The following is a 19,875-nucleotide window of genomic DNA, read 5'->3' as shown; positions in this document are numbered from 1 at the left end:
TGAGAAAATATGGAGCAATGATGCCAGTTCTGAAAAAAAAAAAAAAAATCCGAGTGGCTACAGGAAAGCAGTGATGAACCCGAGGTGGAACCTGAATATTCTGATTGTAATTTTATAATTACCGACGAGAGAGGTGATTATCAGAGAAGAACTGATATTAAGTGAGAGTGGTGATGATGATGACGATGACGTCGACGATTGTGCCAGTATACTTGAAGACGCGCAAGATATTTTTACGGACAATATACACCGAAAACAATGCAACATGCCATATTATTCTTGGAAAAAGGAACGAAAAAGATTTTGTATGGAATAGACTGGAAACAACAGAGCAGTCAGAACACCAAGTCGTAACATTGTGAGACAATTACCTGGACTGTCTAGGAAATCTACCAACTTAGGTAATCCTGACATTCGTGCAATGTGGGAGTGTTTGTTTTACCAAGCTATGATTGACAATACAGTTTTTCATACAAATAGGAAAATTTTCTCAGTGAAGAACAACTTGAAAGACACAACAAACCTATCTAACTACCGCAAAACTGCTTCAGCAGAAATTCATGCCTTGATTGGGTAGTAATGTTGAAATCCATTTTCAAATGTGCCCACGAAAATTTCATCTCTCTCTTCGCCAAGAACCTGACTGGAAGACCAATATTTAGAGCAACGATGTCAGTCAAACGGTTGGAAATACTGATCAACTGCCTACGGTTTAATGCTTCTGCAACACGTAGGTGAGGAAAAAATGTGACCGTGCGGCTTCCATCTATGAAATATTCAGCAAGTTCATATATAATTCCCAGCAGATGTATTGCATTAGTGAGAATGTGACGGTTGACGAAATGCTTGTTCCTTTCAGAGGGAAGTGCGGATTTCGCATTTATGTGCCAAAGAAACCCACCAAGTATGGCATCAGGATACCGTGCATGGCTGACTCATTTACTTGATACTTTTTCTATGCTTACATTTATACTGGAAAGGACAGTGATGGCAGTGTACTAAGTGAAGAAGAAAAGAAACTTTCTTAACCTACGCAATCAACAGTGCGTCTATGCAAACCAACTGATGGTTCAAACAGAAACATCACTGCTGATTGTTGGTTTTCATCCATGGAATTGGCATAAGAACTGAGAAAAAGGTCTCTGACAAATTTAGGAACCATGAAAAAAAATCTAACTGTTATTCCACCAAAATTCAAGTCTGGTAAACCTAGACTAGTTGGAACAGTTCTCTATGGTTTTGCAAATGATTTACCTCATACTTTGTTGTCTGTTGTTCCCAAGAAGAACAAAGCAGTTGTTCTCATATCTTCAATGCACCACAGCATCGAAACAGACTCTGTCAAGAAAAATCCAGAAGTTATCTTCTATTGTAACAAAATAATAGGTGGAATATACCTTCTGGACTTAAATGTGCCCTATATTCTTCCAATAGGAGATCTAGAAGATGGCCGTTAGCTACTTTTAAACACTTATAAACATAAATTGTGAACAGATTCACGCTTAACCGTGTTATCAAAAGCGTGAGGTTTATCAAGACATTGGCGCATTCTCTGATAGAACCTCACTTCAGACAACGGCTCAACATTACAAATCTGCCTCGTGATGTCACACGGGAAGAGGGGCTTGAAGAGGAATATGTTGCCGGAGGAGATGGTCAAATTACAAGTGATAAACATAAGAAGAGGAAAACCTACTGTAAGTGTCCATTTACCAAAGACCGAAAGAGTTTCTACAAGTGTGTTCAGTGTAATAAGCCAATATTTCTGGAGTGTAGCAGGAAGGTGTATACCACATGTGTAATCAAAACTGAATAAACATTGGTTGTCATAAACAGTTACAGTATTACTTTCTCAGTAGCAATTTATGTAGTAACTTTGTTAGTCTTGAATAAATAAATCTAAATAATAACTAAGTTTACTGCTTCATATAAAAATATTGTCCTAACCCCACAAATAAACTGTAAAAAATGTTACAACTATGAAAAAATATGGAAGAGGAAAGATCTGGTCCCTCAGACCGGATGCTTCTACACTACTGGCCATTAATATTGCTACACCACGAAGATGACGTGCTACACACGCGAAATTCAACCGACTGGAAGAAGATGCTGTGATATGCAAATGATTAGCTTTTCAGAGCATTCACACAAGATTGGCACCGGTAGTGACACCTACAACGTGATGACATGAGGAAAGTTTCCATCCAATTTCTCATACACAAACAGCAGTTGACCGGCGTTGCCTGGTGAAACGTTGTTGTGATGCCCCGTGTAAGGAGGAGAAATGCGTACCATCACGTTTCCGATTTTGATAAAGGTCAGATTGTAGTCTATCACGACTGACGGTTTATCGTTTTGCGACATTGCTGCTCGCGTAGGTCGAGATCCAATGACTGTTAGTAGAATATGGAATCGGTGGGTTCAGGAAGGTAATATGAAACGCCATGCTCGATCCCAACAGCCTCGTATCACTAGCAGTCGAAATCAGAGGCATCTTATCAGCATGGCTGTAACGGATCGTGCAGCCATGTCTCGATCCCTGAGTCAACAGATGGGGACGTTTGCAAGACAACAACCATCTGCACGAACAGTTCGATGACGTTTTCAGCTGCATTGACTATCAGCTCGGAGTCCATGGCTGCGGTTACAACTGACGCAGCATCACAGACAGGAGTGCCTGCGATGGTGTACTCAACGACGAACCTGGGTACACAAATGTCGTAACGTCATTTTTTCGGATGAATCCAGGTTCTGTTAACAGCATCATGATGGTCGCATCCGTGTTTGCAGACATCGCGGCGAACGTACATTCGAAGCGTGTATTCGTCATCGCCTTACTGGCCCATCACCCGGCGTGATGGTATGGGGTGCCATTGGTTACACGTCTCAGTCACCTCTTGTTCTCATTCACGGCACTTTGAACAGTGGACGTTACATTTCAGATGTGTTAAGAACCGTGGCTCTACCCTTCATTCGATCCCTGCGAAACCTTACATTTCAGCAGGATAATGCACCACCGCATGTTGCACGTCTTGTACTGGCCTTTCTGGATACAGAAAATGTTCGACTGCTGCCCTGGCAGCACATTCTCCAGATCTCTCACCAATTGAAAACGTCTGGTCAATGGTGACCGAGCAACTGGCTCGTCACAATATGCCAGTCACTACTCTTGATGAACTGTGGTATCGTGTTGAAGTTGCATGGGCAGCTGTACCTGTATACGCCATCCTAGCTCTGTTTGACTCAATGCCCAGGAATATCAATGCCGTCATTAACGCCAGAGGTGTTTGTTCTGTGTACTGATTTCTCAGCATCTATGCACCCAAATTGCGTGAAAATGTAAACACATGTCATTTCTAGTATAATATATTTGTCCATTGAATTCCCGTTCATCATATGCATTTCTTCTAGGTGTAGCAATTGTAATGGCCAGTAGTGTAATTATGTGCTGTTTGCCTATGTTTCTGTTTAAGGGTCTCCTATCTGATACAATCTTAATAGCCGTCTTAGTTTGTTTACGGATGATGCTATCATTTACCATCTTGTAAAGTCATCAGGTGACCAAAAGTAATAGATATCTGTGTGGTGCGAAAAGTGCAAAGGAAACTGTGAACTTTTTCACATGACTACCAAAAGAAATCCACCTAATTTCGATTATGCGATAAGTTACACAAATCTGAAGGCTGTAAATTAATCTAAATACTTAGGGATTACAAGTAACCTAAAGTGGAAGATCACATAGATACTGTAGTGGGTAGAGCAAACCAAAGACTGCGATTCATTGCCACAGGTCTCCTAAAGAGACTACTTACACCACGCTTGTCCGCCCCATTCTGGAATACTGCAGTGCCGTGCGGGATCCGCATCAGGTAGGATTGACGGATGACATCGGAAAAGTGCGAAGAAGGGAGGCTCGTTTTGTATCATTGCGAAATAAGGGAGACAGTACCACAGACATGATACGTGAATTGGAGCGGCAATCATTAAAAGAAAGGCATGTTTCTTTGCGACGGGAGCTTCTCATGAAACTTCAATCACGAGTTTTCTCGTCCCTTTGCGAAAACATTGTGTTGGCACCCACCTATTTAAAGAGAAAAGATAATCATGATAGAATAAGAGATATCAGGGGTGGCACAGAAAAATTTAAGTGATCGTTTATCCCGTGTGCCACTCGAGAATGGAACGGTAGAGAGACAGCTTGAAGGTGGTTCACTCAACCCTCTGCCAGGCACTTTATTATGAATAGCTGAGTAATCACGTTGATGTAGGTCTAGATTGCGCATTCTAGCAGGACAATGCGACCCCACACGCCCAGAATTGCCACTGCGTTTCTCCTGAAACACTCTCCTGAGATTAAAAACTTCCGCTGGCCACTAAACTCCCCTGACATAGACGTTATTGAGCGCATCTGGGATGCTTTTCAACGTGCTGTTCAAAAGAGCCTGTCGTACCCCTACGGATTTATAGACAGCGCAGCAGGATTCATGGTGTCAATTTCCTCCTGCACTACTTCAGACAATTTTCGAGTCCATGCCACATCGTGTTGCGGCACTTCAGCTTGTTGAATGGGGCCCTACGCGTATTACGCAGGTATGCCAGTTTCTTTGGCTCTTTAGTGCAACGTGTCAGCGAAACATTGTAGATATTGTAATGCGTTATTACGGAAACGATTTTCGATGAAAAAACATTAGTTCCCGTTTTGGCCACCAGTTGCGAACATGGCACTGTGAATATAGGAAAGAAGTATAGAAATGTTTGCATGTGCCCTCGATTAGGAACAGGACGTGGGCAGAAAAGGTGAAACACATGAGAAAGGCATCATGTTGATTTTAATATTAACCGCTGTTTACACAGTTTGTTCAGTATGAGCACCGGAAACGTCGACGGGAAGGTACACCCGAAAAACGAGGTTATCAACAGTTGCTCGCAGCACTTCCTGTGAAATCTCAGCAACATACTGCTGTATTCTGGCCTACAGATCAGCTGGAGACGCGTCCTTTTACGTATCCCCAGAGCTAAACATTACATAGATTCAGATGAAATGACCGTGCTAGTCACGCTTCTGTAAAACCTTTGGAGATAAAACATTCGTAGAAGTTTGCATTTAGCAGATCTTTCACTGGAAGCTCGACATGAAGTGATGCCTCACCTCGAGTGAGAACTGCGGTTTCCATGCACTTGCTCTCTTACAAATCAGGGTTCACATACTATACAAGGAGGTCACGATAATGTGCAGGTGACACGGCAGCCCTGGCAGGACCTGTGGGTTTATTCTCTTCACAAAAGAGTGGATCTACAATAAAGATTCTGTTGAAATCACAGCACACGGTCGCACACGGTGAGTGCAATTGCTCTTCGCGCACAACAGCACCCGAAATTCGGCAGTCCTTTGTATTCACTGTACCCTGCAGTGTAAAAATGCCTGTCAGTCAACTGAATATTGCCCGGCCTCATGTTATCAACTTCGATCCGTCCCAGACACCGAAGAGCAAATTCAGAGCGATGCTGCGAATCATGAGGTTTCAGTTCCTGCACCATCTTGATCTTGTACAGGCATCGGTGTAAAATAGACCGCAAAACTTCCCGTACCGTTGGCCATGAGATGGACAATTCTCGTGACACTACACGAGAGCTAACACTACACGGGATAAATGATGTATGGACAGTTACAGCAACAACAACTTCGCCTATAACTTCAACCAAGACAGGACGCCCTCCTCATCCAGGAGCCACACCAAACTCACCTGTGTTACCGAATTTTGTTATCATCTTCTTTAAGCCATCCAATGACATCTGACGGGCAACGAATTTTCGAAACGAAGTTCCGAGCTCTTCAGCTAGTTATATGTTCACCTGAAGATGTGGCTCTTGCTGCCACGAAACCGGTAGTGATCCAATAATAAAGGACTGGAAACATTTAAAGCGCTTTATTAATAACCAAGATGAATACCCAAAACGGCTGGGCATCTCCTCAGACTTCTCAGCCGACGATGCACCCTCAATGTAGCTTTGTGTTTGCTGCCGTTCACATAAGACAGTTTCACTAACGGTGCACAATTTCTCTTCTCGATACCCACGCTGTTCACACATGTTATGGCTAGTCAAATGACCTCACATCGTCATACAAACAGAGTACACCGCCAGGTTTGCGCCTGGTGGCAAAAACTGGAAACTATTTTTCTTTCGTGAATCGGTTTCGCTTTAACGAATTAGCACAACCGTTAGAGGCGATACGGTAGCTACAGCCCACACTGAATCCCTGTGAGTATATGCGCTTTAATTACAGCCAGTCCCTATTACTCTAACTCAGCGAATATCACACTGAAGCTTCAAAGACACGGGTATAGGTGTGCCTATTCAAATACAGAGACATGTAAACAGGCAGAATACGGCGCTGCGGTTGGCAACGCCTACATAATACAAAAAGTGTATGGCGCAGTTGTTAGATCGGTTACTGCTGGTACGATAGCAGGTTATCAAGATTTAAGTGAGTTTGAACGTGGTGTAACAGTCGGTACGCGAGAAATGGTACACAGCATCTCCGAGGCAGCGATGAAGTGGGAACTTTCCCTTACGAGCATTTCAAGAGGGTATCGTGAATATCAGGAATCAGGTAAAACTTCAAATCTCCGACATCATTGCTGAAAAATATCCTGCAAGAACGTGACCAATGATGATTGAAGAGAATCGTTCAACGTGACATAAGTGCAACCCTTCCGCAAATTGCTGCAGATTCCAGTGCTGGCCTATCAGCAAGCGGCAGCTTGGGAGCCATTCAACGCGAATATCATCAATATTGGCTTTCAGAGCCGAAGGACCACTCATGTACTCTTGATGACTGCATTACACAAAACTTTACGCCTCGCCTGGACGCCTCAACACTGGCATTCGACTGTTGATGACTGGAAACTTGTTGCCTGATTGGAGGGTCTCGTTTCAAATTATGTCGAGCGGATGGACGTGTACTGGTAAGGAGACAACCACGTGATTTTATGGACACTGCATGTCAAAAAAATGGTTCAAATGGCTCTGAGCACTATGGGACTCAACTGCTGAGGTCATTAGTCCCCTAGAACTTAGAACTAGTTAAACCTAACTAACCTAAGGACATCACAAACATCCATGCCCGAGGCAGGATTCGAACCGGCGACCGTAGCGGTCTTGCGGTTCCAGACTGCAGCGCCTTTAACCGCACGGCCACTTCGGCCGGCCACTGCATGTCAGCAGGGGACTGTTCAAGCTGGTGGAGGCTGTGTATGGTGTTGGGCTTGTACAGTTGGAGTGATGTAGGATTCTTGATACGTCTAGATACGACTCTGCTGGGTCACACGTATGTAAGCATGTTGTCTGATATCCTGCAACCATTCATGTACATTGTGCATTCCGACGGAGTTGGGCAATTCCAACGCGACAATGCGACACCCCACATATCTAGAATTGCTACAGAATGACACCACGAATATTCTCCTGAGTTTGAACACTTTCAATGGCCACCAGACTCCCCAGACATAAACATTATTGAGCATATCTGGGATGTCTTTCAACATGCTGTTCAGAAGAGATCTCCACTCTCTCGTATTCTTACGGATTTATGGATATTCATGGACATTCAGCCCTGCAGGATTCACTGTGTTATGCCAGATAACTGGAAAATTGGAATAATAGTCCCCATTTATAAGAAAGGGGACAGAACAGCATGTGAAAACTATAGAGGTGTAACATTCCTAAGTACAGCTTATAAGATATTCACAAGTATATTAAACGAAAGGATACGGAAGTGTGCAGAAGGCATACTAGGGGAATATCAGTGTGGCTTTCGACCGGGCAGAGGAACAACTGATCAAATATTTGTGATAAGGCAAATGATGGAAAAGTTCTATGAATACGATATAGCTCTGCATTTCTTATTCATCGATTTCAAACAAGCCTTAGACAGCATAAATCGGCAAGAACTATACAGAGTACTGAAAGAAGTTGGTATATGTGCAAGAGCAAAAGTAAAGGTCCTTAGCAGAACAAGTGAAAGCTTTGACTTTAATAAAGGTGTGAAGCAAGGGGATAGCCTGCATAGTGCAGTAAATAAAATCAACAAAAGAGGCACCATATTTATGAAAACTAGCCAGATATGTGCATACGCTGATGACATTGCTATAGTAGGAGGAAATACCAATACACTCCTAGAAACATACAGGGCAATGGAAACAGAAGCCTCAAAATTTGGCCTCATAGTAAATGTAAACAAATGCCACAATCTGAGGCCAGAAGAACCCCTAAAAACCTAAACATCAATGGGAAATGCTTCAATGGAGTGTCCTCTTTTAACTACTTGGGAGCCCTAATAACAAATGATAACAGTATTGCAAAGGCTATAAGGGAAAGAATACAAGCAGGAAACAGAGCTTACTTTGCAAATATGCAGCTTTTCGAAAGTAGCCTTGTTATAAGAAAAACTAAATTGCTAATATATAATTGCCTAGTCCGCCCAGTTATCACATACGGCGGTATGGACGTTGACGGAACACGATAAAAATGCTCTAAGAAGCATTGAGCGGAAAATACTACGCAAAATCTATGGTCCAATAAGGGAGGAAGAAGGCTAGAGAATACGCTACAATGCCGAATTACAAGAGTTAATACAAGGCAGGGACATAGTAAAATTTGTTAAATCACAGCGCATACGATGGCTAGGACACTTGGAGAGAATGGCAGAGGATAGAATTCCAAAGAAAATGATGAAAGGTATGATCCATTCAGTTAGGCGAACAGGGAGACCTAGAAGAAGATGGATCGATGAGGTAATAATGGATATCAGCAATATGGGAGTCCGGGGGTGGAAAAGAGCAGCATATAACAGAGAAGTGTGGAGGAAGATTGTTGAAGAAGCCAAGGCTCACCAAGGGCTGTAAAGCTACTGAAGAAGAAGAAGAAGAAGAAGAAGAAGAAGAGGATTCACTGTGTCAATTCCCTCCAGTACTACTTCAGAAATTAGTCGAAACCAGGTCAAGTCGTGTTGCGGCACTTCTGCGTGCTCGCGTGTGCATTACACGATATTATTCAGGTGCAGCAGTTTCTTTGGCTCTTCAGTGTAGTTTGACGTTGAAATTATTACAGGGGTTCTGTAAAGGTTTGAACAACTTCAGACCCTACAAATTCCAAATCTGAATTTCATTTTCATTATCGAACAGCACAAATTGTTTTCCTGCGAATGAGTACAGGAGTTAAGGTACAAGTAGAAGAATACTCGTACAGTGTACATAAAATAAATACAGCGGGATGTGAAATGGTTGCAGCGAGCTGTGTGGAGACAGATCGCCTGCGATTCAGTCTGCTTGCCGGCCTACCTGGAGGGTACTCGACGTAGTCGACGGTGGTGTAGTAGGCGAAGGGGACGGCGGACACGAAGGCGATCATCCAGAGCACGGCGATGATGCCGAGCGCGCTGTGCAGGCCCTTCATCGTGTACGAGTAGATGGGGTAGCAGATGGCCAGGTAGCGCTCCAGGCTGAACGCCACGATCGTCAGCACCGACACGTACGACGACCTGCAAAGCATCGCGCCTGTTTAGTTCACTTGCATAATTAATTATACTTGGCTAATCTAAAGAGTCACTTAAGCTGAACCATGCATTCTTCATACTTTACCTTGTATTCGCTATTACCTACTTATAATAACCATGCATTCTTCATACTTTACCTTGTATTCGCTATTACCTACTTATAATAAGAATTTTCACATCAGTTATGGAACCTAAGTCTTGGAAACAGTTTTACAGCAACAATTCAAACCTTAATAGATAGAATACATATATATTTAGTTTAATTTTTTATGTGAGAAACTATACTCCTACATAAAGACAAGTCCTAGTTTAACGTTGTTACCAAATATATCGAAAAGTTCTTGAGCGTTTTACACAAAATTATTACACTATACCGTCTTAAACGTTCAGAAGGACATTTCTAAAAATATGCAGTATAAAAATATACATTGGTGGCAAAAATCGTAACAAAAAACCTAATTAATATACAGTAATGGAACTTCATGAATATATTTGTCTAAGTAGCATGTGTAAGTGGTTAGAATTGTAAGGTCGCAGGTTAATTTAAGCAAGAAATAAGCCATGGCAGATGTGAAATGCTGCTACATTAACAACCGGTGTAGCCGCCAGAATGTTGAATTCAAGCTATCAAATGTGTATCCATTGTACAATATTAATAAACATTTTTGGAATTTCGATAAAAAAAGTCATAAAAAATTTTCTTTTTAAAATTCAGTCTTGATCACACCTCATATGCTAAAAGAACATAGGTGACCGGTTTTGGTCATATCACATGACAATCATCAGACCCGTAATTTAATTGAGAAACTAATAGAAACCTTACTAGATTGACAATAAAATATGACAAATTGCTTATAAGGATAAAATACAATAAGACTTGTTTTATCCATGGTATACTTCGAAGATGGTAGGTGGAGCGCTCTTCTCAGCTGCTGTGTTGTCAACTGGTGCCAGCAAGTGACGGGCATACGCTTAAATACGAAAATGCTCCGCCTACCACTTCTCCCTCTACCTCACGTCAACCAGTCAGTGTAAAACGGTTTCACATAATCGTCACAACGTAAAAAAACAAAGCACAGTAATAATATAAAAGTAGTTATGTATAAAATATCTCTTTATAACCATGGAACTAGTATTGTATGAACACGTATGTACTCTTTTGTTCAGAAAATCATAGGACCCAGTTGTATCCATTACAGAAATGTACCTTAGAACAGTACGTAAATATTTATATCACAATCGTAAATTTCCAACCAGAAATATTACGAAATATGACTCCATTTATAACAAATCAGATTTATGACATTTTAAAAAGTGTATGTAATACATAGCACTCTGCAGCTGATCATTCCACTATTACATATAGCACCAGTGGCAAATAAAGTTAATATAACATTGACAGACTGAATCTAGCATAGGTGTATATTTGCAGTCGATTTACAACTCACATATCGATATGATGCCGCAATGCCAAAGATCTTCACAACATAGTTGACTTTGAAACCATTGTGGTAGTACCACCGTAGTCCATAGAAGGCACACTGAGTATACATCGTCTGTACAGTTATTTTAATGCTTTTAATGGATATTTTATGCTATATTTAAGTAGTTCCATAGTTATAAAGAGATATTTTACACGTAACTATTTTAATTTTATTATTGTACTTCACTTTTTTTACGTTTTGGCGATTATGTGAACCCGTTTTGCACTGATTGGTTGACGTGAGGTAGAGGGAGGAGAGGCAGGCGGAGCAACTTCGTATTTAAGAGTATGCTCGTCACTTACTGGCACCAGTTGACATCACAGCAGCTGAGAAGAATGCTCCACCTACCATCTTCGAAGGATACCATGGATATAACAAGTCTTATTGTATTTTATCCTTGTAAGTATTTTGTCATATTTTATTGTCAATCTAGTAAGGTGTTTATTATTTTGTAAACTAAATTACAGGTCTGATGATGGTCATGTGATATGATCGAAACCGGTCACCTATGTTCTTGTAGCTTATGTGGTGCGATCAAGACTGAATTAAAAAAAAAAAAAAATTTAGAGACTGTATCCATTGTGTTGTACATGTGCCAGATGTCAGTTTATGGGATGCAGTTCCATCCCTGTTGCGCTTCGTCGGTCAATACAGAAACGGTTAATGCTCTTTGTAGATAACGCTAGAGTTCTCGTACAATTACGTCCCGAATATGCTGTACTGGAGGCAGATCTGGCGATTGAGCGCTCTTAAGTGTCGGGACACTGTAGAGCATGTTAAGTTACAACAGCGGTATATGGTGAGCCTTATCCTGTTGGAATCTGGTCATGAATGGCAGCACAAGTCGTCGAGTATCCAGACTGATGTACAAATTTTCGCTCTTGCTGTCATTCGATATCGCACCGAAGACCATAACTCCAGGTGTAGGTCCAGTGTGTCTAGCATGCTGAAAGATTGGCTTCAGGACCTCAACTGGCCTGCTCCTAGACAACACATGGCCATCACTGGCGTTGAGGCACAGCCATCTTCCACCAGAAAACAATACGGACAAACACCCCACCCTCCAATAAGCTCTCGCCTGACACCACTGAAGTCGCAAGTGGCGGTGGTTTGCAGTCAGCGTCTCTCTCAGAACTGTCCTTGAATTAATCGATTTGTAAGAGTTCGTAGTGTCACGCTGGTGCCAACCGCTGCTCATATTGGTGCTGCAAATACAGCACGATGGGCTAGAGCTACACGCCTAACTGGATTGTCCTCCCTCTCGATAGGGTCACTAGCCGTCAAGAGCCCTGTCTTCCGCTGACCGTACATTTGTGTTGTCACCGCTGTCAGCAATCATACAATGGCAACATTCCTGCCACGTATTCCTCCAGTATCGCAGAACGAACATTCAGCTAGTCGTAGCCCAAATACACGACCTCGATCAAACTCAGTGAAGTGTTGATAATGGCGTCTATGTCGCCTTAAAGGCATTCTTGAGTATCAAAAATTCACCACGTCTAGTCTCAAACGTAACAAACGATCGCCACTTTTACTGCGTGTGTTTAAGTGAAGCCTAAATTGCATCCTCATAAGGCGCCAATTCCGAATAGACGCGATCTTTCAAGTGTTGAAACATGCCTACCAACTTTCGTTTCTATTGCACAATTCCATCTTGGTATTACGGCTTTCCTTCAAAAACATGATTCAAATGGCTCTGAGCACTATGGGACTCAACAACAGAAGTTATCAGTCCCCTAGAACTTAGAACTACTTAAATCTAACTCACCTAAGGACATCATACACATCCATGCCCGAGGCAAAATTCGGACCTCGACCGTAGCGATCGCGCGGTTCTAGACTGAAGCCCCTAGAACCGTTCGGCCACGCCGGCCGGCCGAGTTTCCTTCTCTCAACGTACGTGTACGCTGTATGAAGATGAAATGTTCTTAAGAAAACCTCGAAAAATTGTTTACTGATTTATTTCTAGTTTTCACATGATACTCTTAGGTCATTCTTATAGGCGTAGGATACATATTTTCTATGTGTGTACAATATGAAAATATCTATAATAAACACCGACCAGCCAGAACATTATGATCAACGACCTACTATCAATATAAACCCGTTCAGGGGCTAGCAGCGTCACCTGGCAAGGAAAGACTGCTAGTGAATCATGCACGGTGCATGTAGTAAAAGTGAGTGCGCTGTCCGTGTTTAGAATGGGGAAGGCTCGCCATCTACCTGCAGATTGTGATGGCTCGGAGGCTCGACAGGAGCATTTTGGAAACAGTACGACTTGTAGGGTGTTCCAGAAGTGTAAGTCTTCAACACGTGGCGGAACCAAGGTGAAAGCAAGTCCAGTCGTCGTGAGGTTAAATGGCGACCCCCCATACAGATGTAGGACGCCGAAGGCTGGGCAGACTGCTAAAAAGGGACAGACAGTGAATTTTGGACGAAGTAGCATCAGACTTTAATGTTGCGCAGAGTGCAAGTATATCTGAACACTCCTAACGACTGGCCTTCGCAGCTAACAACACGTGCATGTTCCAGTGTTAACGCCACGACTTCGGCAACTACGACCGATATGGGCATGTAGCCATCAGCACTGGACGTTGGCGCAGTGGAAGAGTGTTGTATGGTCTTTGTTTATCATGCCTACTGGAGGGCGCGAATTTGTGGTCTTCCGCGACAACGGCTGCTTGACACTTGTACTGAGAGACGGAGACAAGCTGGCTGCGGCTTCATTCACGTGGGTATTCATGGAACTAGTGGGCCTCATGCAGGGCACCGTCACAGCCAAGGAGAATCGTACACTGGTTCGAGAACCATGAGCACCGCTTCGTGACGATCATGTTTTCCGATGGCTGTGGCATTTTTCTGCAAGGTAATGTACCGTGTCGCAAGGCCAGAAGCGTGAGGATGGGGTTCGAAGGACATAGTGGATAGATCCAATTGATGTGCTGACAGCCCAACTCGCTGGATATGAACCTGATCGAATACATCTGGGATGTGATTGTAGGTGGCGTCAGTGCTCATCGACCTCCTCCTTGGAATTTACGGGAATTGGTTCACTCGTGTGTGCACATGTGGTCCCAAATCCTTCCAGTGACATACCAAGGCCACATTGCTTCCATGCAAAGACAGTTCGCCGCTCTTATCCGCGCCAGGGGTTGACATAGGGCTATTACGTAGTGGTCATAATGTTCTGGCTGACTCGGACATGGGTGTGTGTGATGTCGTTAGGTTTAAGTAGAGCACTGATGACCTCAGGTGTTAAGTCCCATAGTGCTCAGAGCCATTTGAACCATTCTTTCGTTGTGGCTGATTATTCTACAATCAGCAAAGATTGTTAGAAAAAATCTCGATAACCGCCTCCCCGATCAACATCAGAAATTTGCACTAAATATGAACTAAATATTTTGCTACTGAATAATGTACGGGTTCTCTGTTAAAACTAACTGCGAGAAAAAAAGTTTATTCTGTGCTGCTAAAGATGACAGTTTAATGTTTCGTTTTCTTTTTAGCAGGCAGTTTATCTTCGATATCAGAGTGTTTACAGCCACTGGACAATACTCTTCCTCGTTATATACCATTTTAAATAAACTTTATGGATTAATAATTGGATGTTTCGTGTTATTCCTCTCAGTCCGTAAACAGAAAACAGGGAAGTTGTGATTATGACTTATCGGCCTATGATCAGAATTCTATTGTGGAATCGGAATCGTCCAGAATTTGTAATACTACACTTTTTCTCATTAAAACCATGCAAAATACTGTCATTGAAACAACTGTTCTCACGGTTCCAGCAGCTAGAGAGGTCGCTCTCTTACGCCTTATTCCAATGATCAAACTTGATTTACCTATTCATTTGACGTGACTTCAGTTCCCAATTCAGTTTTTCTTTTTGCTACGTCAATAAACAAGACTGATAGTCAAAGAGAGGAGGAAAGAGCAAATATAGAGTGATGGGAGAGGGAATGAACATGGGGAGGGGAAGGAAGAAATGAACAGAGAGAGGGGCTGGAGGACATTAATAGAGAGAGGATGAAGGAGGTGGTGGATGAGAACGGAAGGAGGATGAGGTGATGGATAAGGAGAGGAGGGAAGAGAGAGTAGGACATACATCAAATTCCCATCCACATTTAACAATTGGCGCGTTCGTTAGTAGATTTGTATACTTAAATTTCAGAGGTATAGATTTAGACTTCGTGCCGTGCCTACTGTGGACATGAGAGATGTGATGTGAGAGAAGAATATGACTAATGATGATGGTAATGATGATGATGGTGAGTATGGTGACGGAATTTTCTCATATTGAGAACATACAAGGAGTGATCTATGCATAATTGGGAAAAAAATTCAATATTCATAATCGCATAAATAAGCCTTTATTACTGACAACCCATTTCTACAGTAGTAATTGTCACTTTCTGATGCGTAACATATTTATTGTAGACTGCCTATATGTCCTATTATTGTGTATGAAAAGCTATTTGGGAATAAATTTTTGTTTGACGTTAAAAGCACTGACATTTACATACCTTCAATTTTTTTTTTTTTTTTTTTTTTTTTTTTACAAAACGGGTTCCATTCAAAAATGGTTCTGAGCCTAACTAACCTAAGGACATCACACACATCCATGCCCGAGGCAGGATTCGAACCTGCGACCGTATCAGTCGCGCTGTTCCAGACTGAGGCGCCTAGAGTCACTCGGCCACCCTGGCCGGCCTGGTTCCATTGTGACTTATTACCTCATACCATGTTGTGGTGGTGGTGGTTAGTGTTTAACGCCCCGTCGACAACGAGGTCATTAGAGACAGAGCGCGAGCTCGGGTTAGGGAAGGAGTGGGAAGGAAATCGGCCGTGCCCTTTCAAAGGAACCATCCCGGCATTTGCCTGAAACGATTTAGGGAAATCACGGAAAACCTAAATCAGGATGGCCGGAGACGGGATTGAACCGTCGTCCTCCCGATACCATGTTGTCAAAAATAAAACCACGTATAGTTAAAAAACACCTTTTGTACCTGAGCATGTTCTCATATGTACATCCCACAGAGGCTTGTTAATTCTTGAAACACACAGTATAATGTCTATTTGTACATCTCTTTACGTTCGCGTGAAATGTTACATACATCATGGGTCCACTTTAGTCGAAGTGTACGGCACAACTGAATGAGATTGAGACCAACGCATGGCGTCTAGATAGTCAAAGCTGGTAGATGGTTCTTATGTAGGTATCGTGAAATCAGAGATTAAATTGATCTCTTTTTACATTTAAAATTACTAACACTTATGAATGGTCTTTAAACATTGTAGCCGTTGCAAAACTGCACTGTTTTTGAACTTTTGGAAATGTAAAAAATGTACGTGTACCAAAAACAGGACAGATATCGTAGCCATAACTTAACAACTTCTCGCGTCAAATACGAAGACTTGTGCTAGGCAGCCGAAGACTGCCATGTGACAGGCCAATATCGCCATGTGATCATTTCATTTCATAGTCTTTATTGCTTGTTATAGCTCTAGCTCGGGTCGAGTAACAATAATCGGTGAGAAACTCTGTCACTTAGAATAATTCTTTGCCTTGAGACAGAGAAGCCATAAATAAGGGAGACTTACGTATTTTTAGCCGCCTAAGGGACTGTCTCTCCCCGAGCGCTACAGCCATTTTCGTCACGGTGTGCCAGAATTGCGACTTCGGTTTATCTGTTGACTGTGAATGACTGTAATGCATGTGTGAATAGTGTCGTGTAATCTTAGCGTTATATGGTAACAGAAGAGAAATGGTGAAACTTGGCGCTGGCACACAGACTAGTAGTCCTCTTGAATATCGCCAAAGCAGCCACCGAGCTTAATGTGCCCTTCCAACCCACATGTCACCCTCAAGGGCGTCACACGCCCCAACTCCTTGAAACTCTGATAAGAGATTTGCAATTTAATGTAGGACATAGGTGAAAGATCTGGCTATCCAGAGGTTTGCGTTACTACCTTTCCTCCCCTTTACCGAAAAAAATTCTTCAACGTCAAGTTTCAAACCGTCTACTTTCGGGACTAAAATCAGCCCACAGGTGTGAATTAGCGACCTCGTCCGTGGAGAAGAGAATTGTGCCACAGATACAGTACAACTCTTCTCAACCAGTAGCACTGTACGCAGAGGTTTGCATGTGCATGACACGTGATTGCTTAGACGGTATATAATGGAGCACTGGACATGTCTGACATCGACGCATATGTTCAGCAAGACAATGCACCATTCTTTTACTCCCAAAATTGTTTTAGAAGGATACGATGAATATTCCACAGGCGGAATGTGGTTATTGCTCCCCACGCCTTCCGTCTCTACCACACACCATCCCACATCAGCCCATTTCAGTGCACTGTAAAAGCCATGGCGCGAGATGTGTGCTTCTGGGACACAGTGTGACCATAGTGGCAGTTAAGCTGCCACCCTTAATGGTGTCTCCGCATTATCTTCGGCATACCGTGGAGCCCATGCCACGCCGACAACCACCGTCATCGGTAATTATGAAGCAGACTTCCGAAAATGTATTGTACACGCTGGTAGGGACGTGTCTCTAATACGGTTCCATTTGTGCGTGGTAATACTTTAAAGTATTCTCTAGCATTACATCTCAAATGCTTCTATTTCCCTATTCCTCGATTTTTCTACAGTCCATGATTAATTTCAATAGCATTCTGTTGTCTAGTATCTATTCTTAGTATTTATTCTTCAATTTAAGGCCTATATTTGACATTTCCTTGTGGAGTAACGTCATTGTTTGTCCTAATCTGATTTTTTTCTTTTTTTGATATCCTCTTTGTTCTTCTGTCATGTGTTATTTTAGATCCGTGGTAACAGAATCTCATCACCTATTTTTCTGCTGCTGCCTTTTCGCTTTAGTTTCCCTCCACTCTGTATTCTCTTCTTTTATTGAACAAGTCAATAATTTTATTTTATCCATGGATTCTTCACACATAAGTGCCCCTCTGAAATGTCCCTCACCTATATACATCGCTTCAAGTTCTGTGACTGTCCGTCATATGCCTTTCCAATCGTCTTGAGCCGAAATGCGTACCATGAAATTCGTTAATGCAGTATCTACTGTCACTGAAAACTTCAAGGGCCAGATTAGCGGAGCGGTCGGAGGCGCTGCAGTCATGGACTGGGCGGCTGTCCCGGCGGAGGTTAGAGACCTCCCTCGGGCATGGGTGTGTGTGTTTGCCCTTAGGATAGTTTAGGTTAAGTGGTATGTAAGCTTAGGGACTGATGACCTTAGCAGTTAAGTCCCATAAGATTTCACACACATTTGAACATTTGATAACTTCAAACGCACATCAACATTCCTTAACATCTCAGTATCCAGCCGCCTTTCATATTAATCTTTCCTGACGGGACTCCTAGTTCACTTTTCAAATTCATTAAATTGTTATCTACATCTAAATACCCATGGATGCTCTGAAATTTACACTTCAGGGCCTGGAAGAGGGTTCTCTATTATTCCAATCTCGAACGGCGCGCGGAGGAAACGAACACCTACGTCTTTCAGTGCGAGTTCTGACTTCCCTTATATTATTATGAGGATCGTTTCTCGTCAGTTTCAAGTAAATATTGTCGCTTTCGGGGGAGAAAGTTGGTGATAGGAATTAAGTGCGAAGATCCCGTCGCAACAAGATACGCTTCTTTTAATGATGTACAACCCAAATCCTGTATCACGTCCGTGACACTCAGTTCCCTAATGGGAGGTAGCGTTGCTCACGTCCGTAGGTTTTACCTTAAAATACCCTACACGTGCCTCCTGGGTGGTGCTAATTGAGCAACAGTGATTACAGGCAGCCAGACTATCCATAGGATCTCCTGGCAATGACATATCAACTAAATAGCAGAAACAGTTCTTTTCAGAGCTCATTAACAAGAAACATTGGACCAACTATCAGACTCCTTCAACTGAATATCGAAATCATTAGCAGGGCAAAGTGTGACTATCTGTCAAAATTTTTGCTGGACAACAATATCGATGTCGTCGCCATTCAAGAAACTCGTGTTTCCAGCGAAGAAATATTCCGAAGCCGAGGTCGAATTCCTGGATATTCTGCACTTGGTGTAACTTACCACGAGGTGTATGGAATTGCTACGTATGTCCGTAACAACATAAACGAAGCTTCGCTGATTTCTGTAAGTGTGGAGGCAGATATACATACAGTTGTCATACAATTGCACGGCATTACTATTACAAATGTTTACAAACCACCCAAAACAACATGGCCTGATTTTGTCCTACACACAGCAGAACATCCTGCAATTTACATAGGAGACTTCAATAGTCACCATGAACTTTGGAAGTACTCTCAAAATGATGAAAATGGGAGCATGCTTGCAGAATGGATCGAAGAGAATAATCTTCATCTAGTGTTTGATGCCAAAGATCAAGGAACTTTCAGGTCAGCTGCTTGGGACAAGGATTCAAATCCTGACTTATGCTTTGTTAGCTGCAACGAAACTGGCTTTCCCATCAACACCACAAGGAAAGTGATAGATGCCTTTCCTCACAGCCAGCACAGACCTGTAATAATACAAATTGGCTGCACTGTTCCTGTCATACGATCAACTCCGCATGCTCGATGGAATTTCCAGAAAGCCGACTGGATGAAGTTATCAACGGAACTGGATACGACCATTCGATGGATACCTCCATCACATAATAACTATCAACGCTTCATTGGTGCAGTAGCAGCAACAGCTAAAAAGTGTATGCCAAGAGGATACCGAAAAGAATATGTTCCAGGATGGAATGAGGAAAGTGAAATACTGTACCAATACTTCCAGCAAAGTGGTGACCCAGAGATAGCTACGGA

General features: G+C 42.5%; 1 protein-coding gene across 1 annotated transcript in view; it reads right to left on the bottom strand.

The window, feature by feature from the left end:
• The window catches only part of LOC124622584 (neuropeptides capa receptor-like), a 1,063,621-nt gene that overhangs the window by 98,653 nt on the left and 945,093 nt on the right, over positions 1 to 19,875 (bottom strand). The window contains exon 4 of the mRNA XM_047148332.1: positions 9,342 to 9,541. Within this exon, the coding sequence (XP_047004288.1) occupies positions 9,342 to 9,541 (200 nt within the window). The remainder of the gene's footprint in view (positions 1 to 9,341; positions 9,542 to 19,875) is intronic.

This window comes from Schistocerca americana, chromosome 7, assembly GCF_021461395.2.
Source record: "Schistocerca americana isolate TAMUIC-IGC-003095 chromosome 7, iqSchAmer2.1, whole genome shotgun sequence".
Classification (NCBI taxonomy): Eukaryota; Metazoa; Arthropoda; class Insecta; order Orthoptera; family Acrididae; genus Schistocerca; species Schistocerca americana.
The sequence above is the reverse complement of the archived record's forward strand: the minus strand, read 5'-3'. Positions and strand labels throughout refer to the sequence as shown.